The 26,078-nt window shown below is 43.3% G+C and overlaps 1 protein-coding gene across 2 annotated transcripts in view; it reads right to left on the reverse strand.

The window, feature by feature from the left end:
• Positions 1 to 26,078, reverse strand: part of SERGEF (secretion regulating guanine nucleotide exchange factor) — a 219,467-nt gene that overhangs the window by 186,894 nt on the left and 6,495 nt on the right. The window contains exons 4-8 of one of the 2 annotated variants that reach the window (XM_025266725.3): positions 25,341 to 25,435; positions 19,826 to 19,886; positions 14,463 to 14,576; positions 9,625 to 9,687; positions 4,672 to 4,830 (exon numbers count right to left, since the gene is read on the reverse strand). In XM_025266725.3, coding sequence (XP_025122510.3) covers positions 4,672 to 4,830; positions 9,625 to 9,687; positions 14,463 to 14,576; positions 19,826 to 19,886; positions 25,341 to 25,435 — 492 coding nt within the window. The remainder of the gene's footprint in view (positions 1 to 4,671; positions 4,831 to 9,624; positions 9,688 to 14,462; positions 14,577 to 19,825; positions 19,887 to 25,340; positions 25,436 to 26,078) is intronic. The other variant, XM_025266726.3, reaches the window with a different exon arrangement.

The raw sequence follows: 26,078 nt of genomic DNA on the forward strand, positions 1-26,078 counted from the left end.
ACTCCCCTGCTGCTGGTCCAGTGGTTAAGAATCTGCCTGCCAGTGCAGGGGACACGGGTTCAATCCTTGGTCCAGGAAGATCCCATATGCCACAGGGCAACAAAGCCCATGCGCCACAACTTCTGAGCCTGCGCTCTAGAGCCTGGGAGCCACAACAAGAGAAGCTACTACAACGAGAGTCCACGCACCGAAACTAGAGAGTAGCCCCCGCTCACCACAACTAGAGAAAACCCACACACAGCAGTGAAGACCCAGCACAGCCAAATAATAATACTTTTTTAAAAAGAATGCAAATGGATGTATACAGTTACAAATTGGGGTGAAGGAAGAAGAGTGTGATCAGAGATTTTTAACAGGGAAAACTACCTGTAAGGCCATGACAATCCTATATTGATTATATCAGAGAGCTACATGCCTGCTGCATGTAAGTGAAAACCCTCAGAAAACTGCCTGTCAGAGCTGGATCTCAAGCAAGGCATTCCTAGCCAGTTCATGAGCCCTGTCTCCAGCCCTGCACAGACTCTGATGAAATAGAAGCCTTTCTAAAAGCACCTGCTAATTCCTTAATATTATACTTACACACCCTAACCACAGCCACCCCCACTTAGGTATATGCAGCATTTTACAATTAGTTAGGACCATTCATGGGCTTCCCTGGTAGCTCAGCTGGTAAAGAATCCACCTGCAATGCAGGAGACCCCACTTTGATTCCTGGGTCGGGAAGATCCCCTGAAGAAGGAATAGGCTACCCACTCCAGTATTCTTGGGCTTCCCTGGTGATCCAGACTAAAGAATCTGCCTGCAACGTGGGAGACCTGGGTTCGATCCCTGGTTTGTAAAGATCCCCTGGAGGAGAGCATGGCAACCTACTCTAGTATTCTTGCCTGGAGAATTACCTGGACAGAGGAGCCTGGCAGGCTACTACCCATGGGGTTGCAAAGAGTTGGACATGACTGAGCCGCTAAGCACAGCACACAGAGCAGCACCATTCAACAGATTCACCCATTTGAACCCTACGCAGCTGCTTACAGAAGGGAGGTAGGTTTTAACATCCTGACTTGAGAAATGAGGAAACTGAGCCTAGACAGGTGAAGTGACTTCATTAAGGTCACCAACTAAGAAGGCACCCGGAGCTGCCATCCAGTCCTCACAGGAAGCACTTCAGGCCAGGAAATCATGAATCTCAGAGGAGACAGCTGCAGGTCACCGAGCCCGGATAAAGTCACCCAGGAGTCCCATGAAGTTCCCGAGAACAATGATCAGGGACATTAAGCAGCTTGGGAAAGGTTTCTAGAATGCAGCTCCACCAGCCTGAGACACAGGTACCTTGCCAACTTTCCCAGATTAGAACAGGTTCTCCTGGACTCTTTCCAAGTGCTTCTGACTAACGGAGAAAAGTATTTTTCCATCGCAAGCACTGCAGGCAGGCACCAGACTCCTGATGGGGGAGGGCAGAGACTGCATCCCAGAGTCCCATACGCATGAACTAAAAGTTGTCCTGGTACCATGTGACCTGCCCTCGCTCGGCACCTTCCGCTGGGGGTGGCCGTCTTGGGTGGCGTTCCTTGACGGTGGCACCACCAACACCTGGGCTGGGTGTTCTGTGTTGTGGGGCCGCCTCTGCATCGTAGGACATTTAGCAGCACCCCTGGCCTGTACCAACTAGAGGCCAGTAGCACCCCAACCCCAGACGTGACAACCAGACACATTCTGAAACCTTGCAAACGGCCCCCAAGGTACAAAGTGGCCTGTGGCTGGGAGTTACTGGTGTAGGGACTATCACACCAGTAAGTGGAGAGCGCTGTCTACTTCCCCGCTCTCATCCTTACCCGATCCAGCCCACCTTACTGGGCAGATCCATGGTCACGGCCCATAAGCTGTTTTTAATCAATATCACACCCTACTGCCTCGCAGAATGAGACAGGAGGCAGGCTTCTGTGCTGCTGTGGCTGCAGGTAGGTCCCAGGAACCATTCTCCTCCAGAGCTTGTGAAAACAACTCAAATCAAATAACTCCTTTGTTCTAATAATGAGTTGCTTCTGACCCTGTAAGCAAATCTTGTTCCCGTTAACATGAGCAGCTGGGTCTGATTAAACTGGAGGCCCTGGCTGTTTCTTTTCAATGTCACCACGCCAGGGCAAAGGCGTCCACGGCTGCTGGGGAGGAGGATAAAACTGGTGAATCAAACAGCAGGGGACTCTCATCCACCCAAAACCCAGTGCGGCAACCAGGCCACTCCAACATCCCAGCTTCCAACCACTCTGCACTCGGGAGAAAGGGGAAAAGGACAAAGCGCACAAACAAGAGAGCCGAATCAACAAGTTAATTAAACAGCTGAAACTTTACCCAAAGACCATGCTTTCAAGGGGAGGTAGAAACCTGAAGCTGAGCCCCACAGAGAAGCTGGGATGACTCAGGCAGTGTCAGGGACATGGGTTCCAACCTCCCACCCCGAGGGCCGTGCTGTTGGCCCAGACGTGGAGTTCCAACGGTGCAAAGCCAGAATCAAAGCAGCAACATCTCTATGCCTTTCTTTAGTCAGCTGCCTAACCAGCTAACAGGCTTACTGACAGACTCAACTAAACCCACTACCGCTTGGTAGTAAGTGTATCCTGCTGCACTGCAATCCTTTGGAGACTGACTAAGCATGAAACGCCTACCTGTTAACACCCAGTGACTCACACTACTGCTAGCGTCTGTGCCCCTCTGCACGGTGACTTGGCTCCACTGATGCACTGCAATCGGACGCCAGCCTGTCTCCCCCACTGACAGTGGGCCCCTGAGGGCAGGACTAGGACCAAGCACAAGGAATGGTACATAAACGGATCCTCACCACATGTATGGTGGGCGGATGGGTAAAACCTTCTATCTCTGTACTCTTAAGCCTGTCCACACATGGCAGGGACAGGGCATACATGCGTGCCAAGTGACTTCAGTCATGAACAACTCTTTTTCAACCCCATAAACTATAGCCCACTGGGCTCCTTTGTCCATGGGGTTGTCCAGGCAAGAATACTGGAGTGAGTAGCCATTGCCTTCTCCAAGGGATCTTCCCGACCCAGGGATTGAACTTGTGTGTCTTATGTCTCCTGCATTGGCAGGCGGGTTCTTTACCACTAGCGCCACCTGGGAAGCCCCGACAGGGCATGGCCCGTCTCCTCCGTTTCTTCAAGCTTAGCCCACTGCTCAAAAGGTTCCCAATAAACAATAACCGAATTCAAAGAGACAAATTGAAGCCTTCTGATCATGGACCTCTTAAGAGGTCAGTAATCCTCGCAGTCTACCCTGCCTCATTTGAGTATGTTTAGTCTCTTTTAACTAGAAGGTTTAATGCAGCCAATGAATACTTTCTTTGGGAGGCGGTGGAGATACAGATGTGAGCAAGGCTAATATGGGGCTTCCTCTCACAGAACTCACTGTCAGGAGGAGAAGAGAAACAGTTAACAATTATATAAATAAGTAGCTACTATGCTCAGAGAGTCTCTTTAAGATAAATTTCTGTAGATGGTCCCAATCTTTAAGCAGTCTGAACTACTGTGAGGAAAGTCATGATTTGCCTCCAAATGAATGACACCATTAGAGCATCCCCTGAAAAAGCAAATGCAGAAAGTTTATTATACTCCTTGGTTATACAGGCCTCTGTTTCAAAGCAATCTTAAAAAAAAATTTAAGAACCAATTAAAAGCATCATGGATGTAAACACTCCTAAGCCTATGTTTGTGTGTTCAAACATGTAGTATGTGTGACTAACCAAGGATAATTGAAGTGGACTTGAAAACCTATAGAGGTCAGAAGGCATTGGAATAAGTCATGAGGTCTACATTTGGGGGTCTACAGATCGGCGTGTTGCTAACAAGCAGGCCAAGAGCAGGCAAGGGGACTCCTGAGAACCCCTGAAGTTCAGAAGGCCTTGACACGGTAATGGATCTTAAGAATCACAACCTGCTGGACTGGGAAACTCTGTCAGTCAGCAAAAGCTGTAGGAAGGTTGGGAAGAAGGGCAGCCATGAAAAAACAAACCCTGAGAACAGAGTCAGGAATATGAAGACTAGGAAAGAAGAAATGCCCTAAGAGAGAGATGAGAAACAATTAAGATGAATCAAGAAAAGATAAAGATGCCAAAAGCTGGCTGGCCTGGCCTGGTAAAGTAAGGTCTGAGGGAACACGTGAGATATTCGAATCAATATACACAGTTTGTTAGGGTTAATAAAACTCCAAACCAATATACCATGCCAGCTATGACTCAAAATAATGCTCCTGCCTCAATCTTGAACATTTAGCTTAAGTTTCTGATGCCTTGAATTTAGACTCAGGTGGAAATGCAAATAGAGTCACTCCTTTAGCTATGACAAGGCAAAGACCCTCCCAACAACCTGGACAAATTTCTGGGTGGTGCCTGTTGCCTCTCGAAACCTCATGGACCCTTAGAACCACAAGGAGTTAACCTAAACCAGCCTCACATTTTTGGGTACAAATCTATGATCCAGAGAAGTAAAGCCACACATCTGACTGACTGCAGAACTATTAATAGATCTCAGGTCCTCCCCTTCCCAGTCCTTCAAGCTTTTCATCAGTGAAAACCAACCTACCTAATCCCGCGCATTCATAGCTATTTAGACAGCTGTCCCCCAGCTGCACTTCCCAACCACAAATTCCCTGCCGCTCTCTCACCTGTCTGAGCAACCAGGTGTGTCCACCCACTCCAGACAGCAGCGATCTTTTCATTCTGGAAACAACGTGCTTCTATTCTCTGGGGCAGAAGGAGGAAAGCAGCCTGGGAAGCCAGTTGCTCATGTTTGTTGCTTCCCCAAACATACAGCTCTCCTGCATCTTTAAACAAACAGAAGGGAAACAGAAGAGGTGAAGAAACATTAGCCCAAAATGATGGAAAATAAAAGTGGTTCAAAGAAGTTGTATTATTCTTACCCTACAATATTGAATAGAGCAAAGCAAGATACCAAATTCAGGTATAGCATAATACATAAGATTTTTTTTTAATTCTATAAATAGGAAAAAAGGCCAAATGTTTTTAACAGTTTGTCAAGGAACAGGACAGTGAGTTTATTTTTTCATTAATTCATTCAACAAATATTTATTCAACATCCACCATGTGTAAGACATATGGTTCTCCGTTTTCTACATTTTTTAAATAAATGCTTACCTTTTGTTAGAAAAAATATATATTAGCTTTTCAAAATAACAGGTTAAAAGGCAAATGATTTAAAGTTTAAACTTTATAAATATCTGATGATTTCACCACATGCCCTGTTCAGCGGAAAATATAGTTATCGTATCACATTCACATAGCACTTAAGCTCATTTGAACCTCACAATAATCCTGTGATATAAGCAGGAATGAGACTGACTGACATTGTGATTTAACAGAAAGAGAGCAAATTCAGAGTCAAGTGACTCTGGCTTCTATTCTTGGATCTGCTAACTAGTTATTGACCTTGGACAAACCACTTCCTCTCCAAACCTTAGTTTCACCAGCTGAAGACTGGAGGGGAGAGCTGATGGTGGAGAAGGACACTGTAACTGATGTAAGGAGAGACTGGCGGGCGGCTGTGGCAAACCAGAGGGCACATGGCTGCCCAGAAGGCATTCAAGTTCAACAAATCTTTAACTGGAAGTCAAACAAAAGGGGGCACGGGCTACAGTCTGGCTTATGAATCTACAGTCTGTGACTCCTTGGATGATCTCTCAGTGCTTCCCCAACCCTAACATGTAGCACAGCACAGGCACGGTGCCCACAGGTGGCTAAGGAACCAGTCACTTGACTCTGAAATTTCTCTTTCTATTAAATCACAATGTCAGTCAGTCTTATTCCTGCTTATATCACAGGATTATTGTGAGGTTCAAATGAGATGTTTTGAAGACAAAAAAAAAAGCAAAATGTATTGTGAAAACTGGAAAAACAAAGAGTATGGCTCCCTAAGAATTTTCATATTGATTACACGTTGCAATAATATTTTGGATATACTGGGTAAAGCAAAATAAATTATTAAAATTAATTCACCTGTTTCTTTTTACTTTTTGCAATGCAGCTCACATTATATTTCTCCTAGACAGCACTCTTCTGGAAGATAAATTAACCAAGGCTCGGAGACATTAAGTGACTTTCAAGATTGCGAGGCTTATTAGGGATCAAGCAGGACCAGAAGCCGGATTTTCCACTTCCACTGCATCCTGTGACCTCCCAATAAAGGTTTACAGCATCGCTTGCCCTGGAGCAGCTTGGTCTATTCTCAAAAACCAATCAGAAGCCAAACAGTATCATTAAAGGATATGAGGCCAAGACTTGGGGTTTAAGTCCCAGATCTGCTACTGGATCACTCTTTGACACTGGGCACATCACTTCACATTCTGGGTCTCTCTTTCATAGTCTAAAATGTGTGCTCAGCCCCTCAGTCTTGTCTGACTCTTTGCAACCCCATGGAGGGTAGCCCACCAGGCTCCTCTGCCTACAGAATTTTCCAGGCAAGAATACTGGGGTGGGTTGCCATTTCCTTCTCCAGGGCATTTTCCCAACCCAGGGATCGAACCTGTGTCTCTTACATCTCCTGCACTGGCAGGGGGGTTCTTTACCACTGGGGCCCCCGGGGAAGCCCAAGTCTAAAATGAGGAACCATAAATCAATGTAGTCTTTGTGTCACCCAGGTGACCTTGCAGCACTGACATACCGCAGTTCTATACGGCAAATTTGGTTTATTTCATGCCTAGAGAGAAGGCAACCTCCCTGGACCTCACCAGGGTGTGTCAAGTATGAGGATCCCTTACAAGAGGGAAGTGGAGCCCCTCGGCAAAGTCTCCACCCATGAAAGGGACTGCTGAGCTACCAAGGTGCCACAGACAATGAGCCTGTGTCTGTTATAAGCCTTCATTTATCTTAGTAAGTCTAAACCATCTTTTTGCAAAGACAAACTGTCTTCCACATGCAGATCATTACGCTGTGCATCAGCAGGCAAAATTAAATTCTGCTGCAATGCCAAATAGTTACATAAGCTACAACTCCAGAGAGGTCTAGAGAGCACCGAACAAAATGCAGTGTGTCGCAGCTTGAACTGGACCAGGAAAGAGGGATATTAATCTTGACCCTTTTAAGTCACTTTCAAAATATCCAGAACCAATTTACCTTGTGCATATACTCTAAAAATCACTAAATTGCACACTTTAAAGGAGTGAATTTCATATATGAAGCACATCTCAATAAAAAATTCAACATCTGTGTTTTTAAAACACCATAACAAAAGTACCTGCATATGAAATAATAGTTTTAGTAATACAAAATTTTTGAAGAAATCAATATTAATGAGCAATTAGAAGAACCTCTAGGTTTACATAATACTAGCCATTTCAAGTTAGACTAAAAGTTGAAACCTATTAGTCTATTCTTATTCTTGGAAAAGAATGCCTTCTCCCAGAGCTAGTGAGGACTACAAGGGATGAACTAGTCACTTCTCGTCCCCTCTATAAAAGGGGAGGTGAGGGACCACATGCCCAGAAGAGTCCTTAGAGCTGGCATTCATTTCAGCTCACCCTTTTTAGCATATGTACAAATCTACCTAATATGAACCAGAGGCTAAAAGCAGGTATTTCCTTCATTAGTTAGTTGCTTTTAATTCATTAAATATCAAATTATCTATAATTCAGAATTTATAAAGTGTTTAAACTCTCACATTACAGCTCTTGTGTTCTCCTCAGATCTGATGTTGAAGAATGCAAGCCCCCATTAATTTACAGATACAGTGTACACATCTTTAATTTCCACATAAAACATTGAAAATACAGTGTATGAAAGTCATTGCCCTTTGCTTTAAAAATGAAATGCATTCAACTCTGGGCAAGAGAGCTTACCAACATAAATTTCTCATAGCTATAGTCTCCAGTCTACCTGCAGGAGTCAGGGCAATCTGGGCTTTGAAAAAGATAAACTTTGAGAGAGAGAACTTTCACTTTCAAGAAAATGCTGGGGCTTCCCTGGTGGCTCAGTGGTAAAGAATCCACCTGCCAATCCAGGAGACATGGGTTCAATCCCTGATCTGGGAAGATCCCACGTCACAGAGCAACTAAGCCCACAACTACTGAGCCTGTGCTCTAGAGCCTGGGAGTCGCACTACTGAGCTCACGTGCCACAACTACCAGGTATGGTACACGACTAGGTGTGGTACACGACTAGGGTGAAACCCACACACCCTAGAGCGTGTGCTCTGCAACAAGAGAAGCCATCACAGTGAGAAGCCCTCAGACCACAACTAGAGAGGAGCTCCCACTTGCTGCAACTAGAGAAAAGCCTGTGCAGCTACAAAGAGCCAACGCAACCCAAAAAAAATGCTGCATTGTCACCAGACACTTTATACTGTATTGACTAAGTGTGTCAAATAGATGGATGGATGGATACATAGCCAAGGCAGAGAGATATACATAGTGTGTGAGAGAAAAAAGACTAGATAGTGAAAGCGAAAGTCACTCAGTCGTGTCCGACTCTGCAACCCCATGGACTAAACAGTCCATGGAATTCTCCAGGCCAGAATACTGGAGTCGGGGCAGATTAAAGAGATGGAATAGAGAGATCAACTAGAGAAATATATAAAAACATAAAATAAATTAGAAAAATATACACACAACTAGATTTAGCAGTATATGGAGACCTTGGTTAGATATAAAGATGGAAGATAAAAATAGGAATATGTAGTTAAATAAAATAGAGAAGATAAACAGAGAGAACAGACAGGGCAACAGATAAAAGGAGTAGAAAGATACAGGGCTTCCCTGGTGACTCAGCTGGTAAAGAACCTGCCTGTAATGCAGCAGACCTGGGTTCGATCCCTGGGTGGGGAAGACACCCTAGAAAAGGGAACAGCTATCCATTCCAGTATTCTGGCCTGGAGAATTCCATGGACTAAACAAGATCGCAAAGAGTCTGACACGATTGAGTGACAAAGCAAAGCAAAAATATGCTAGTTTGAGATTAAATAGCTAGAGAAGAGAAAGCTAGAGAACCTAGAAAGCTTTGATAGTTATATGTGTGTATGTGTTTAGTTGCTCAGTCATGTCTGACTCTTTGCAACCCCATGGACTATAGCCCACCAGGCTTCTCTGTCCATGAGATTCTCCAGGCAAAAATACTGGTCTGGGCAGCCATTCCCTTCTCCAGGGGATCTTCCTGACCCAGGGATCAAACTCGGGCCTCCTGCATTGACTATTCACTGACTCAGCCACCAGGGAAGTTTAAAACAGCTACGTTAGACATCAAAACAGATTAGATGAATAACAGTATGTTATACATAAATTTACTGTTGGTTATACGATTTGACACTCACAACTACTCCGAAAGATATTTTTATCCCTATTGTACAGCTGAGAAAACAAACTCAGAGGAAGGGAAATAAGCCTCTATTTCACATGAGTGTTTTAATGTGTATTATCATATGAAATTCTGAAAACTACCCCCAAAATATTTTATAGACAAGTCAATGGTCTCAGGAAGGTAGAGTGACTTGCTAAGATCACATCAGCAGTGGCATCATTATCCCAACTCCTTCATCTATGCTCTTCCATCTGTATCCCAACAGCAACACTTGAGGCAGAAATGCCCAGCATTCTGAATGGCATGTTACCCACCTGTCAGTGACGCTGAGTGACCAGAGCCAGCAAGAACACATACTGCTTGAGAATTCTCTAGGCCTACCAAAAAAAAAAAAAATTCTTTTGAAATCACATTTATAACAGAACAAATTGGGTAGAGAAGGGCCACAAGCAGGGACCCACCAGCACCTGGGGAGAAACTCAGCCAAAGCATGAAGGTCTGAGTCAGCAGCACTGGCCAAGAAGATGAGCGGCGTGGTAGAGAGACTGGTGATATCCAGGAGGCTGAACAAATAAGTAAATATTTTGAGGATAAAGGAGTCAGATTTCCCACGATTAGAAAAGAGAAGGAAGGAACAGATATGAAAAGGTGGAAGGCTAGAATCGACCATTTGACACTGGATTGTAACTGAAGTCAGTGTAAACTCATGGTTTCTACAAAAGATAAACAAACATAGGTGTACATAGGTATAAACACAAGCGTGTGTCCCTGTATATTTCCTTGCTCTGTCCACGGAGTGGGCCCAGAAGCAGTGACATCTCTTATACTCAGCTGCTCTCAAGTGCAGACACTGAGACACAAGTCCAGGCCTTCTAACAACACGCAGACAGAATTAGAATTTGAACTTGCCTCCCATCTCAGATCCAGGCTCTTCCTCCCTAAATACACTGCTTTCAGTGATGAGGTATAATCCCAGTCAACTCTGCTCAAAGCTATGATCCCCTGGTCTGGCATGCAGATATGCAGTCTTATTCCGTAACTTTCTTCTGACATTTCTGTTTAATTTACTCAGTTCAGTTCAGTCACTGAGTCATGTCCAACTATTTGTGACCCCATGGACTGCAGGCTTCCCTGTCCATCACTAATTCCCGGAGTTTGCTCAAACTCATGTCCGTCGCATCAGTGATGCTATCCAACCATCTCATCCTCTGTCATCCCCTTCTCCTCCTGCCTTCAGTCTTTCCCAGCATCAGGGTCTTTTCAAATGAGTCAGTTCTTCACATCAGGTGGCCAAAGTATTAGAGTTTCAGCTATAGCATCAGTCCTTCCAATGAATATTCAGGACTGTTTACCTTTAGGATTGACTGGTTGGATCTTCCTGCAGTCCAAGGGACTCTCAAAAGTCTTCTCTAACAGCACAGTTCAAAAGCATCAATTCTTCGGCGCTCAGCTTTCTTCCTAGTCCAACTCTCACAACCATACTGACTACTGGAAAAATTGTAGCTTGACTAGATGGACCTGTGTTGGCAAAGTAATGTCTCTGCTTTTTAATATGCCATCTAGGTTGGTCACAGCTTTTCTTCCATGGAGCAAGCACCTTTTAATTTCATGGCTGCAATCACTATCTGCAGTGATTTTGGAGACCAACTGTTTCGATTGTTTCCCCATCTATTTGCCATGAAGTGATGGGACCGGATGCCATGATCTTAGTTTTCTGAATATTGAGTTCTAAGCCAGCTTTTTCACTCTCCTCTTTCACTTTCACTGAGAGTCTCTCTAGTTCCTCTTTGCTTTCTGCCATAAGAGTGGTGTCATATGCATATCTGAGGTTATTGATATTTCTTCCAGCAATCTTGATTCCAGCTTGTACTTCATCCAGTCTGGCATTTGACATGATGTAATCTGCATATAAGTTAAATAAGTAGGGTGACAATATACAGCCTGTACATACTCCTTTCCCAAATTGGAACCAATCTGTTGTTCATGTCTGGTTCTAACTATTGCTACTTGACCTGCATACAGATTTCTCAGAAGGCAGGTAAGGTGGTCTGGTATTCCCATATCTTGAATTTTCCACAGTTCATTGTGATCCACACAAAGGTTTTGGAGTAGTCAATAAAGCAGAAGTAGATGTTTTTCTGGAACTCTCTTACTTTTTCTATGATCCAACGGATATTGGCAATTTGATCCCTGGTTCCTCTACCTTTTCTAAATCCAGCTTGAACATCTGGAAGTTCATGGTTCATGTACTGTTGAAGCCTGACTTGGAGAATTTTGAGCATTACTTTGCTAGCATGTAAGATGAGTGCAATTGTGAAGTAGTTTGAACATTCTTTGGCATTGCCTTTCTTAGGGATTGAAATGAAAACTGACCGTTTTCAGTTCTATGGCTACTGCTGAGTTTCCTAGATCTGCTGGCATATTGAGTGCAGCACTTTCATAGCATCATCTTTTAGGGTTTGAAAGAGCTCAACTGGAATTCCATCACCTCCACTACCTTTGTTCATAGTGATGCTTCTTAAGGCCCACTTGACTTCACATTCCAGGATGTCTGGCTCTAGATGAGTGATCACACCATCATGGTTATCTGGGTCATGAAGATCTTTTTTATATATTTCTTCTGTGTATTCTTGCCACCTCTTCTTAATATCTTCTGCTTCTGTTAGGTCCATACCATTTCTGTCCTTGATTGTGCCTATCTTTGTATGACATGTTCCCTTGGTATCTCTAATTTTCCTGAAGAGATCACTAGTCTTTCCCATTCTATTGTTTTCCTCTATTTCTTTGCATTGATCGCTGAGGAAGGCTTTCTTATCTCTCCTTGCTATTCTTTGGAACTCTGCATTCAGATGGGTATAGTTTTCCTTTTCTCCTTTGCCTTTAGCTTCTCTTCTTTTCTCAGATATTTGTAAGGCCTCCTCTGACAACCATTTTGTCTTTTTACATTTCTTTTTCTTGGGAGTGGTCTTGATCACTGCCTCCTATACAATGTCACAAACCTCTGTCCATGGTTCTTCAGGCACTCTTATCAGATCTAATCCCTTGAATCTATTTGTCACTTCCACTATATAACTGTAAGAGATTTGATTTAGGTTATACTTGAATGGTCTAGTGGTTTTCCCTGCTTTCTTCAATTTAAGTCTGAATTTTGCAGTAAGGAGTTCATGATCTGAGCCACAGTCAGCTCCGGCTCTTGTTTTTGCGGACTGTATAGAGCTTCTCCAGTGTCTTAAAATACCCCTCATGCCATCAAGTATCCTATAGAATGAGAAAGGGACAAAGCAGATGTTTTTGCCACTTTCATCAGAGAGGACGCACTGGTCCCCTAGTGGCCAGGTTGGGAGAGGACGCCCAGGGTCCCAGCTCCAGAACTGATGGTGATGATGTAAAGATGGGGGAAGGTAAAGTGAAAGACTTTGAGGTCAGGAAGCTGATATTTCTGCTACTGTCTCATCAGAAAACTCCCCCAAATCACCTCTGAATCTAAGCTGTGCCCTGAGAAGATTCCCAACCAGGTTAAGTCAAATCAAATAAAAATATTACTGATTCCTTTTAGATACAAAATCTGTACAGAAACAGAAAGTAGACACAGTCCCTAGCCTTAAAATGCTCATCATCTTTGGCATTTGGGAAAACATGTAAACAGCTCATAACAATACGAGACACTGTGCTGTCCCTGCAGAGAAAGAAAATGCCAACGGCGGCGAGAAGAGGGAGAGTCTTTCAGTTGCAGCTGAGCTAGGACCTGAAAAATTATCAGGACTTTTCCACGGAGAACAGAAAGGAAAAGGCATTCTGCACAGAGGTAATAGTCTGCCCACAAGCACAGAGGGATGAGAACACAGTGCATGCCCAGGGAGCAGGGAATACCCTGGTGAGGCAGGAAAAATGTTTGGGAAGTATGAGCTTATATTACAAATGCTTTCCATGTGAAGCAGATTCTCTGGCGTGTGTCCAATGGTCCCTTCTCCTTCCCTGAGAGAACTCTCCCCAGCTCAACCCCTGGGCTTCAGGGGGCTAACCTTACCCCCGCAGCAGGGGGAAGCCTTGAAGACTAAATCAGATCAGGGACTTCCCTGGTGGTCCAGTGCCTAAGACTCCACACTCCAATGCAGGGGGCCTGGGTTCGATCCCTGGTCAGGGAACTAGACCCCACATGCTGCAACTAAAGATTCCACATGCTATAACTAAGACCAGGTACAGCCAAATAAACAAATAAATATTTTTTTAAAAACAGAGAGAGAAAGTGGGAATCAGAGCATCCCAACAACTTGTAGCACACTCCCACTGTGGCTCACTCCTCAGTCTTCTTTCCCTGCTTCCTACCACCCTCAAAAATCCCTCCTTTGTTCTGAGCTAGAGGAGAGTAGAGTTTCCTAACAGCTTTCTCCTAGAGCCAACCCTCAGTTAACTGGATCACAAAGTCAGATAGCCAGAGAGGAAGAGAAGGAGGAGATGGAGACGTGGTACTACATATGGAGAGAGAAAGGCCCATGAAGATAGTGTAGAGGGAAAGAGACAGGAAGTCCTAGAGGCTAACTTCCCAACAAAAGGCTGACCAGCAGATCAGTAGGCAGCACCCTTCCTATCTACTCTTCATGTGCTCAGGGAGAGGCTTCCCTAAGGGAACACTTCCAGCCCCTCTCTCTACGTCCTCAGCCGCTCCTGCTTTCCTTTGGGGAGTGGCTGGGCAGGCAGGCATGGTCTTCATGGCTTCTCTCTCTGGGCTGTGCCTGCCTGCAGAGGGCCCCTCCTCCAGGTGCTCAGTGGCACCAGGAATTTAGCAGGACTGACTGCAGCCGCGCCTGTGCCTGGTGGGTAAATCCAAGCTGGTATTCAGAACTTGGAGGCTCACTACTGCTACCCATTATTTCCAAACACCTAACTCACGTCTTTCAATCTAACCATTTTGATTTCTACCTACCTGACTTGCATCTGTCTTTCAATGAGTTCTGAACTCTGGCACCAAAGAGGGGTACTTTTACCAGGCCCACAAAAATCCCAAAATTTAAGAGACCTACCAACAGAGAGTTAAGACAGAGAGACCAAGAAACAGCAAAAGAAAAATGCCATTTACCCATTTTCTGCATGCCTGTATCTCCATTTCCAGACAAAGAATGAATACAGGACTCAGAAGAAATAAGGGCCTTACCTGTCACTATGCTGGGTTCCTTTGCTGTCAGAAACAGTGGGAGAGTCTGCCCAGGACACAGTCGCCGTCCAGATGATGCCAAACCAGTTCCCCACTGGAACACAGTGCCACTAGCTTCCCAGCGGTGTAGGAGAGAAAAAAGAGAAAATGTTTACCTGGATTAAGACTAGATGGCACTTTCAACCTCATGCCATAAGAGATTCCCCATTCATGCTTAGTTAGCATGAATGAAAAAGCTTATGAAAAAGCTTACTGCCTCAAGCAGTCCTATGGCTGGTCCTAGGGATTATCACCAAGCCAATCACAAATCCAATCTTCAGGGCAATCTAAGACCATCAGTGGAAATCCCAACATAGTAAAACTCCTTCCAGAAAGTTCTCCTTTGACTCCCCTGGAGTCAAATTTGACTCCTCCAGAGTCAAATTACTGGAATGATATCTTTTTCATGATTAACCCAAAAAGACAACCCAGACTCCAGACCAAGCAGGAAACAACCTTGAACCCTACCACATCCATGCCTCACATTCACTGGATGAGAAACTGAAGCCTGAAGAGGGCATGTGATTTGTCCAAGGTCATACAGGGAGCAGGGAGCAGAGAAAACACCAGGACTCAACTCTTTCCTGCACCTAACATAGCGCCTTTTCTACTACACCAAGATGAATTCTGAGATTCCTAATTGTCAAATAAATACATATTTATGACTGCAAGATAGCTTCTTAACAGCCACCATTTCCACACGTGGAATGGTCTTTTGTTTCCATATTCACTGGATCTAATTCATATACCAATGTTCTGAAACTCATACAAATGCGTAGATGAAATATCATATATTTGACCTACAGTCAGATGTGTGTAACTAGGCTCCATCACCCAACAGTAACATTAAGATACTGCTCCTCCAGAAGTGTCTTATACCCAGTGGTCCTCTAGGCTGAAAACAGACAAGCTTGCTGTGTGAAATGTAACTGGTGATGACTGAGCACAACGTGAACAAAACACAGTGTTGAAATAAAATGAAACTTACCAACTCTTCAACAAATTGTGAGAGAAAAAACAGAAAGGAAAAGGTACATAAAGAAGCTGGAGATGTCCAATAAAGGACTAATACTTAAAATATACAGTGAACTCCTAAAACTCAACAACAACAAAAATAAAACCTGATTCAAAAATGAGCAAAGGACTTGAATAGACTTTTTTCCAAAGAAAATATACAAATGGCCATAAGCACATGAAAAGATGATCAACATCACTAACCATTAGCAAAATGAAATCAGAACTACCCTGAAATTGTCACTTTATACTCATTGGGATGGCATTGGGATTGCTACCACAACAAGGGTTGGCAAGGATGTGAAGAAATTTGGAAACCTTCTGCGCTACTGGTGGTCATGTGAGTTGGTACAGCCACTGTGGAAAACAGTGTGGCAATTCCCTCCAAAACTAAAAGTAGAATTCCTGTATGATCCAGCAATAATACTTCTGGGTAAATATCCAAAAGAATTGAAAGCAAGATCTCAAAGTGATATCTGTACACCCATGTTCATGGCCGTATTATTCACAATAGCTAAAATACGGACACAACCCAACTGTCCATCAATAGATGAATGGACAAGCAAAATGTGATATATACATATAGGAGAATACCATTAGGTCTTAAAAAAGAAGGAAATCCTGACATTTGCTATAACATGGACAGACTCTGAGGATATTATATTGAGTGAAATAAGCCACAAAAAGACAGAGACTATATGATTCCACTTACATGAGGTACCTGAATGAGTGGTCAAAATCACAGAGACAGAAAGAATGGTGGGTGCCAGGGACTGAGAGAAGGGGAAATGAGGATCTATTGTTTAATGGATATAGGGTTTCAGTTTTGCAAGATGAAAAAAAGTTCCACAATGGACTGCGGTAATAGTTGCACAATAATGTGAACGTACTTAATCCCACTCAATCGTACACTTAAAAATGATTAAGATGATAAAACTATGTTATGTGTATTTTATCACAGTAAAAAACTAAAAGGAATAGGGGCTTCCCTGGTAGTTCAATGGCTAAGACACCATGCTCCCAATGCAGGGGGCCTGGGTTTGATCCCCAGTCAGGGAACTAGATCCCACATGCTACAACTAAAGATCCTCATTGAAGATCCTGCATACCACAGCTGAGGCCTGGCACAACCAAAATAAATAAACAAATATTTTCAAAAAGGAATAAATAAATTTTAGAAGAGAAAGAGAGAGACATGAAATACATATTAACTAAGTGCAATGATAGATCTAATTTGGATCCTGATTCAAACAAAACCATAAAAAGCATTTTTGAAACAATCAGGGAAATTTAAATACTGATTGGATGCTTAATGAAATTACAGAATTACTGATAATTTTTTGCAGATACGATGGTGGTATTTTTTTGGGGGGGTGGTAATGTTTTCAGAAAAAGTCCTTATTTTTTGAGATGCAGGTAGAAATATTTACTGAAAAAAGTGGGGGAAGGACTTAAAATTAAACACATAACTGTGTTTCTTTGTAACTTGACAAAAATGTACTCATGAGACTAGCGGTCACAGAATCTTGGTAGGCAAGGGGCAAGGAAACCGATGACAGGCAATTCTCTGGCTGGCCCTGCTAATTTCTAAGGGAATCGGCTTATAAAAGTATAATCACTACCATACAACTCAGTCATCACACTCCTGGGCATTTATCCCAGAGAAATGAAAATTTATGTTCACATAAAGACTTGTCCACAAATGTTTATAGCTTTATTCTTAATAGCTAAAAACCGGAAACAGCCAAATGTGCTTCAATGGGTGACTGGTTAAACAAACTGTGGTTGTTATAGACTGAATTGTATCCCCCGTAAATTCATATACTGAAGTCCTAAACTCCGGAGAAGGCAATGGCACCCCACTCCAGTACTCTTGCCTGGAAAATCCCATGGACGGAGGAGCCTGGGAGGCTGAAGTCCATGGGGTCGCTAAGAGTCGGACACGACTGAGCAACTTCACTTTCACTTTTCACTTTCATGCATTGGAGAAGGAAATGGCAACCCACTCCAGTGTTCTTGCCTGGAGAATCCCAGGAACAGAGGAGCCTGGTGGGCTGCTGTCTATGGGCTCGCACAGAGTCGGACACGACTGAAGTGACTCAGCAGCAGCAGCAGCAGCAGCAGTCCTAAACTCCAATGTAACTGTATTTGGAGATAGGGCCTATAGGACGTGATCAAAGTTAAATGGGCCATAAGAGTGAGGCTTCTGAAAGAATTGGTGTCCTTTTAAAAAGAGAAAGATTCACCAGAGGTCTCTGTCTCTTTCCACATGCGTGTATAGAGGAAAAACCATGTGAGGAGAGAACAAGAAGTTAGCATCCACAAGCCAGGGGGAGAAATGTCACTAGAAACCAACCCTCATCTTCATCTTGGACTTTAGCCTCCTTAACTGTGAGAAAACATTAATAAACTCCTGCTGTTTAAGCCACCCACTCTGTGATATTTTGTTATGGCCACCCTAGCAAGCTAATAGAGTTTAACTAACAGAGTATAACTAATACAGCTATACTATGGAATACTGAAGCCCCCTTGTGGCTCAGACAGTAGAGTCTGCCTGCAATGCAGGAGACCCGGGTTCAATCCATGGATTGGGAAGATCCCCTGGAGAAGGAAATGGCAAACCACTCTAGCAATCTTGCCTGGAAAATCCCATGGATGGAGGAGCCTGGCAGGTACAGTACAGTCCATGGGGTCACAAAGAGTCGGACACGACTGAGCAACTTCACTTTCACTTTTTCATGGAATACTACTTAGCAATAACAAGGAACAAATTATTGATACTCCCAGCTTGGATGAATCTCCATGGAATCATAAGCTGAGCAAAAATGCTAACCCCAAATGGCTATATACTGTATGATACCATTTTATAACATTCTTACAATGACATTATTATGGGGGAACAGAAGAGCTAAGAAGGGGGTGAGGGTAGGTAGAAAGTGGGTAAAGCTATAAAAGAGCAATAAGGGGGATCCTTGTGAAGGTACTGTTCTGTATCTTGACTGCGTCAGGACACCCCGGTTAAGCTATTACACTATAGTTTCACAAGATGTTATCACTGGGAGAAACTGGGCAAAGATCTCACTTCTTACAACTGCATGTGAATCTGTAAGTCATCAAAATAAAAACCTTAATTTTTCAAAAAACTATAATCGACCCTAAGCCTCAGGTGACCACCATGTAGCACCAGACTCTTAATCACCTCTACTCCTCTCCTGGTTCCAAGACTGGACTCACCAATGCTTGGGCCTCGGCTGCCAGAGCCTGTTCAGGCTGTTCTGCAGCCCAGAGGAGTGGAGTAGAAAGCAGAAAAATGGGCAAGAGAGAGAAAAAAGGGTCATGCCTCTTCCACTTTCCACCTCTGACCTCACACACTCTGTCAGCCCTACACCCATCACCCTCTTACAGCACAGGAGACAAGCTCACTTGAAGCTTTTAAATTAATAAACATTAAAATCCACTAGAAAAGCAATGCAGCTCATGACAAAGAATATGGGTCTTGGAATCCAGCCTAGACTCTGATCCCAGCTCACCTTTTATTCCCCAACTCCCTGTGTAACCTCAGACAAGCTCTTTAGCTCTCTAGACCTCAGTTTCTTCATATGTAAGACAAACATACAATTATGTATAAAATAAAATAAGCAATAAGGATATATTGTACAAGGAACATGGTCAATATTTTCTAACGACCATGAATGTAGTCTTTAAAAACTGTGAATCACTATGTTGCATACCTAACACTTATATAATATTATAAATCAACTATACCTCAATTTTAAAAACACTTAACTCACATTACTGCATGGCCATGAAGATTAATGAGCTACTAATTAAACCAAGGGAACGTCCCTGGTGGCTTAGCAGTAAAGAATCTGCCTGCCAATGCAGAAGACGCAAGAGATACAGGTTCCATCCCTAGGTCGGGAAGATCCCCTGGAGAAGGAAATGGCTCCAGAAATGGCTCCCACTCCAGAATTCTTGCCTGGGCAAACCCATGGACAGAGGAGCCTGGCAGGGCTTCGGTCCATGGGGTCTCAAAAAAGTCAGATATGACTTAGTGACTGAACAACACCAAACAATTAAACCAAGGGAACCTAGCACCAAGCCTAGAACACAATGAAAAGCTAGACCACCTCATTTCCTTCCTCCCTACTTGCTGAAGGCTTTCCCACATGACTTCTGCTTAGGTCCCCTCCTTTTAATCAGACTGGAGCACAGCAGACACTCTGAATTACTCCTTAAAGTTTATTTCTTCCAAAGCTCCATGTCTCCTTATTACATGCCCATTAAGAAAATAATAGCAAAATGATCACCTGTTGCAGCTAAAGCATGCCTCAGTCCAGCAGCAATACTAACAACCTTCTCTCTCAGGAGCTGTCAAAACAAAGAAAAGGATGGCGATCTCAGAACTATCCATCTACAAAGTGTTATGTAATTTATGCCCAAATACAATGCAGCATGGTCCTCATTATGTGTCTCATTAGTGTGGCGCTCCCAATTCCCAACACTTCCATTCACAAATGCCTCTATATGTATCCCTAAAAGGCAAAATATTTTTCAAATACCATATCACAATGCCACTCAGGGCTAGGAGGCATCTGCAAGGTCATCCAGTCCAGGGTTGGCAAAAGTTTTCCATAAAGGGCTAGATAATGAAAATTTTAGACTCTGTCACACCACTATACTCTGCCATTGTAACATAAAAACATCCATAAATATATGAATAGGTGTGGTTATGTTCCAATAAATCTTTATTTACCAAGGGGTCTAGTTTGCTGATCTCTGATCTAGGCCAATCCGCACTCAATGCTTGAAACCCTTTGACAACACCCCACCAAGGGTCATCTAACCCCTGCCCAAATACCTTCTTTCTGTAACACGGGCTCACCACCTCCCCAGGTGCCTGCCCACGTTTGCACGGTTCCATCTGTCTCCCTAGGTGGAACCAAAGCTAACTGGCTATTGCTTCTGACAAGGCTTTCCAAACATTTGAAGTCAGTTGTCACGTCCTCTCTAAGACATCTTGCAGTGGCTTTAAAAATAGGTCCTCCGGGGGTGGGTGTGGGAGGCTCAAGACGGAGGGGATATATGTATACATAGAACTGATTCATTTTGTTGTACAAAGGAAAACTAACACAACATTGCAAAGCCATTATACTCCAAAAAATAAAATTTAAAAACAGGTCCTCAAATTTTAGACTCCTCCCTTCAAGATAGGCAGCTTAATTTCCCTCACTTTCACTGTAGGCTGGTCTTAGTGACTTGCTTCTAGTGAATGGGATAAGGAAGTGTTGAGTGACTCAGAGACTAGACAATAAAAGGCATTGAAGCCTCTTGCTTGACCAAAGGCGGTGAAGTTTTCTTTCTCTCTCATCACTTTTCAGTTCAGTTCAGTCGCTCAGTCGTGTCCGACTCTTTGCAACCCCATGAACCACAGCACACCAGGCCTCCCTGTCCATCACCTATTCTTGGAGTCCACCCAAACCCATGTCCATTGAGTCGGTGATACCATCCAACAATCTCATCCTCTGTTATCCCCTTCTCCTCCTGCTCTCAATCTTTCCCAGCATCAGGGTCTTTTCAAATGAGTCAGCTCTTCACATCAGGTGGCCAAAGTATTGGAGTTTCAGCTTCAACATCAGTCCTTCCAATGAATACCCAGGACTGATCTTTAGGATGGACTGGCTGGATCTCCTTGCAGTCCAAGGGACTCTCAAGAGTCTTCTCCAACACTACAGTTCAAAAGCATCAATTCTTCAGCGCTCAGCTTTCTTCACAGTCCAACTCTCACATCCATACATGACCACTGGAAAAACCATAGCCTTGACTAGACGGACCTTTGTTGGCAAAGTAATGTCTCTGCTTTTGAATATGCTATCTAGGTTGGTCATAACTTTCCTTGCAAGGAGTAAGCGTCTTTTAATTTCATGGCTGCAACCACCATCTGCAGTGATTTTGGAGCCCAGAAAAATAAAGTCAGCCACTGTTTCATCACTTTTGGGGGAAGCCATATCACATCTGAACAGTCCTACAGAAAGGGCCATATGGCAAGGAGCTAGTCTCCTGCCCATGAGAAAGTGGAAGGAGGAACCACCAGCCCAGTCAAGCCTCTAGCAGACCTCCAGCATGCCTGACATCTTGACTGCAGCCTCATGAGACCAGCTAAGCTGTTCCTAGATTCCTCACCCTCCAAACTGTGAGACAATAAATGCTTGCTGTTGTAAGCTAATAAAATTTCAGGGGATGTTTATTACACAGCTATACATAACAGATACATATCTTTTCTTTAGGCCAAACATCCCCAATTCCATCAGCTATCATCGAGTTTCAAATTCCCTCCCTCTCTTGTTTTCTCTCCTCTACGCTCTGGTTACTCAGTTGCTCTCTTTTAAGGGACTGTATATGCACAATCACAGCCCCTGTGGAGCTTTACCATATTTGCTTATTGAGGTCCACAGTGTCTTTCTAAAGGAGGCCTGGCATGCCACAGTCCATGGAATCACAGAGTCGGACACAACTTGGTGACTGAACAACAACAGTGTCTTTCTAAACTTTAGTCTTCAAAGGCAGGGTCTGAGTCTTATTCACCTCAGTGCCCAGAGCTGAAGAACCAAACCCACACCAGGACACAGCAGCGCTGATGTAGTGTGACCAATGCAAAGAAGGACAGAGCTCTGGCCTCCCTTCTTCTGTAGACTGTACTTCTATTAATTCAGCCCACAATCACATTAGCTTCAGGGAAGATCCAATCTTACTGTTCACACAATTTGAAAACACTAACTTTAAATTTTTTTATTTTAATTTTTTTTCTTTTCAAAGGTAAATAAAGGGCTTTACTTATGGATTCAATCTCTTCAAAACAACTTATCTCCAACCCTTCCTCTCCACCTCACTGCTGCTGCTTTAGCTTGGGGCAGGATCATCTCTCATGTGGGTTATTAGCAAGAGCTTTCTTGCTGAGGAATCTTCCTTCACTCCATGCCCCCACACTTCCCCATGTGGCCCCTCTCTAACTCACTGTTCTTACCATTTGTCAGATACTACCAGCCTGCTCCCCATTGGCACTTCTACCACTTTCTTATATTACAATCATACTAAGTTGCTTGCAGCATCTCTAAAATTCCTGTTTTAAGCCTGTTTTATCCTTCTGTTTGCTTGCTTCTTTTGTATCTACTCTGCACATCCTCGTATCCCAAGCCAGGTCAACTTCTACTCAACTTTCAAGATTCAGCATAGGTCTGTTCTCACCCTACCTTCCCCTAGAAAGAATTCAACACTCCCTTTTGGAGGCTCCACAAGCATCTATCATAGTTCTAACATGGTAATGCATCTAGGTGTTTCTATATCAACAGGTACTACTAAACTACAAGGTATTTGAATGTTAGGATTTGGTCTTACTCACCTTCGTCTCTCCTGCCTAAATACAGCATCTTCACACAATAGTTGCTATTAAATAAATGAATGAATTTCTCTTACACTTCACTTTAGCACATTTCTCCCATTGTTCTATAAGATACACATGTCAAAATGTTTTTACCTTCTTCTTTTGCCATCTAACATATTTTAACCTTTGTTCCTCTATCTTCTTTCATCATGTGACAACTTTTACATAGGTTCTTAAAAACTCATCTATTTGCAACTATTACCAGAAGCTGTAACACTCCTTACAACAGGGACTACACAGTCTAGAATTCCATGTATACCATATGCTATACAGACTGAGTGTCTGTGTTCGTTGAAAAGTCATATGTTGAGACCTAATCCCCAACATGATAGTACTGGGAGGTGAGGCCTTTGGAAGGTGATTAGGTCATGAGAGCAGAGCCCTTATGAATGAAATTAATGCCCTTATAAAAGACAGTGCTTTTCCCTTTCTCACATTTAAGGACACAGCAAAAACATGGCTGTCTATGGACCAGAAAGTGAGCCCTCATCAAATACCAAATCTGCTGGTGCCTTGATTTTGGACTTCTCAGCCTCCAGAGCTGTGAAAAATAAATGTTTGCTGTTTAAGCCACCCACTGTATGATATTTTTGTTAGAATAGCCCAAAGGGACTAAAACACCATGGAAACCATGACCCCAAATAATATTCCCCCAATACCAGCCAATTAGAATTCATGTGATAGGCGCAGACCCAAGCTCTCTATCCAGTGAAAACAGATCCCATTCTTCGTCACAGTTTAAGAAAACTAGGTATGAATGGAGCAGCTTAGGTGAAACTCATTTTAGATTTCAATATAATTTCTCTAAAAATTTGCTTTCATATCTTCAGAAAAATGTGTACATTTTAAGTACAATGCAATGAAAAGAGCTCTGAACTAAAACCAGGAGTCCTATCTAATACCTGTGCCATCCAATACAGTAGCCTCTAACTACATGTGGCTGTTGAACACTTAAAAAGTGACTATACTGAACCGAGATATACTCTAAAGAAAATCTACACCACAAAAAAAGTCTTCATGTAAGTTAAAGAATATAAAATGTCTCATTAATAAAGTTTTACATTGATGATACATAAAATGAAATAATCATAATTTGGATACATGAGACTAGTTTAAAAGTTATTAAAATTAATTTTACCATGTCATACCATGACATGGATGAAACTTAAAAAAATCATATGCAATGAAACAAACCACACACAAAAGGCTACATATTATATGATTCCATTTATATGAAATGCCCATAAGAATTGGTGCTTTCAAACTGTGGTGCTGGCAAAGACTCCTGAGAGTCCCTTGAGCAGCAAGGAGATCAAACCAGTCAATCCTAAAGGAAATCAACCCTGAATATTTGCTGGAAGGACTGAGGCTGAAGCTCCAAGACTTTGGCCACCTGATCTGAAGAGCCAACTCATTGGAAAAGACTTTGATGCTGGAAAAAATTGAGGGCAAGAGGAAAAGGGGGTGACAGAGGATAAGATGGTTGGATGGCATCACTGTCTCAATGGACATGAGTTTGAGCAAACTCAGGGAGATAGTGAAAGAGGGAGAGAAGCCTGGCATGCTGCAGTTCATGGGGTCGCAAAGAGTCAGACACAACTGAGCGACTGAACAACGAGAGCAACAACAACAAGGGCCTGTTAAGAGGTGAAAATGAGAGTTGACGGCTATTGGGCATGCAGTTTCTTTTGTGATAATAAAAATGGTCTAAAAGTAGATGATGGTGATGGCTGCACATCTCTGTGAATATACTAAAAACCACTGAAACATACATTATTTATTTACATTTTTATTTTTACTTTTTGGCCACACAACGCAGCATGTGAGAGCTTAATTCCCCAACCAGGGATTGAACCTGCCCCCTCCTCCACCCCTCTGCATTGGAGGCATGGAGTCTTAATCACTGGACCACTAGGGAAGTCCTAAAACACATTTTTTAAATGGAGCTCCTAGAAAATTTTAAGCTAAATATGTGGCTCACGTTACATTTCCACTGGGCAGCACTGACCTATGCCATCTGCCTCATTTAGTGTCCTTAGGGAAGTCACTTCCAATCGGACCTGTTTCTAACACAGTTTCCACTATTATAACTTTTAGAATTTTAAGATGTCATTAATGTCATTATAAGATATATTAGTTTCATTCTTTTACTTCACAAAAAATTATAACATGTATGAGAGCTAGCAGAGGCTTTTCACTCACAGCATCCATCCCTCCAACCTAATTTTCCCAGGAGAACCTAAGGTTTCCAACATACATTCTAACTACCCCATGAGTTTTCAGGTACCCAGCCAGCCTTTCAGTCTGGTGGGGGGGGATAACTGTGATACCTGGAGACCCTTTAACAGGACACAGGCAAGCTCAATACCAAGTGCCGTCCTTACCTCGATGGCCTGGGGGATCACACATCTTCGAGGCCCATGAGGAACTCCCAGCTGGCCAAAGGAGTTGGATCCACATGACAGAACTTGACCATTTTCTGCAAAATACAAATACTTGAATTGCAGATCTAAGAAGTAAGATATCTAAGTCCAATGGGTAAATTCTGCAGGATGAGAACAGCAAAAGGAATGAGAGGCACCAGTGCTTCAGCCCATTTAATCCATAGTTCCTGCTCTGTTTCCCTAGGAATAAAAAGACTGGGCACTGGGCTGAGCATTTCACACAGACTGCCCACTCCACACCTGATTAATGACAGGTTAATCATGAAGAACGCTTAGCTGTGTGCCTCATGTTGAGATGCAGGATACTTCTTTCCCACTTTTCACATTTCCATGGAACAGAGTTTCCATTATTTTAATATGTGCTGTGCTTAGTCGCTCAGTTGTGTCCGACTCTTTGCAACCCCATGGACTATAGCCCACCAGGCTCCTCTGTCTGTGAGGATTCTCCAGGCTGGAATACTGGAGTGGGTTGCCACGCCCTCCTCCAGGGGATCTTCCCAACCCAGGAATCGAGCCCAAGTCTCCAGCATTGCAGGTGGATTCTTTACTACCTGAGCCACCAAGGAAGCCCAAGAATACTGGAGTGGATAGCCTATTGCTTCCCCAGGATCTTCCTGACCCAGGAATCGAACCGGGGTCTCCTGCATTGCAGGTGGATTCTTTACCAGATGAGCTACC

Source organism: Bubalus bubalis, chromosome 16 (genome assembly GCF_019923935.1).
Source record: "Bubalus bubalis isolate 160015118507 breed Murrah chromosome 16, NDDB_SH_1, whole genome shotgun sequence".
In the NCBI taxonomy this organism is placed as follows: Eukaryota; Metazoa; Chordata; class Mammalia; order Artiodactyla; family Bovidae; genus Bubalus; species Bubalus bubalis.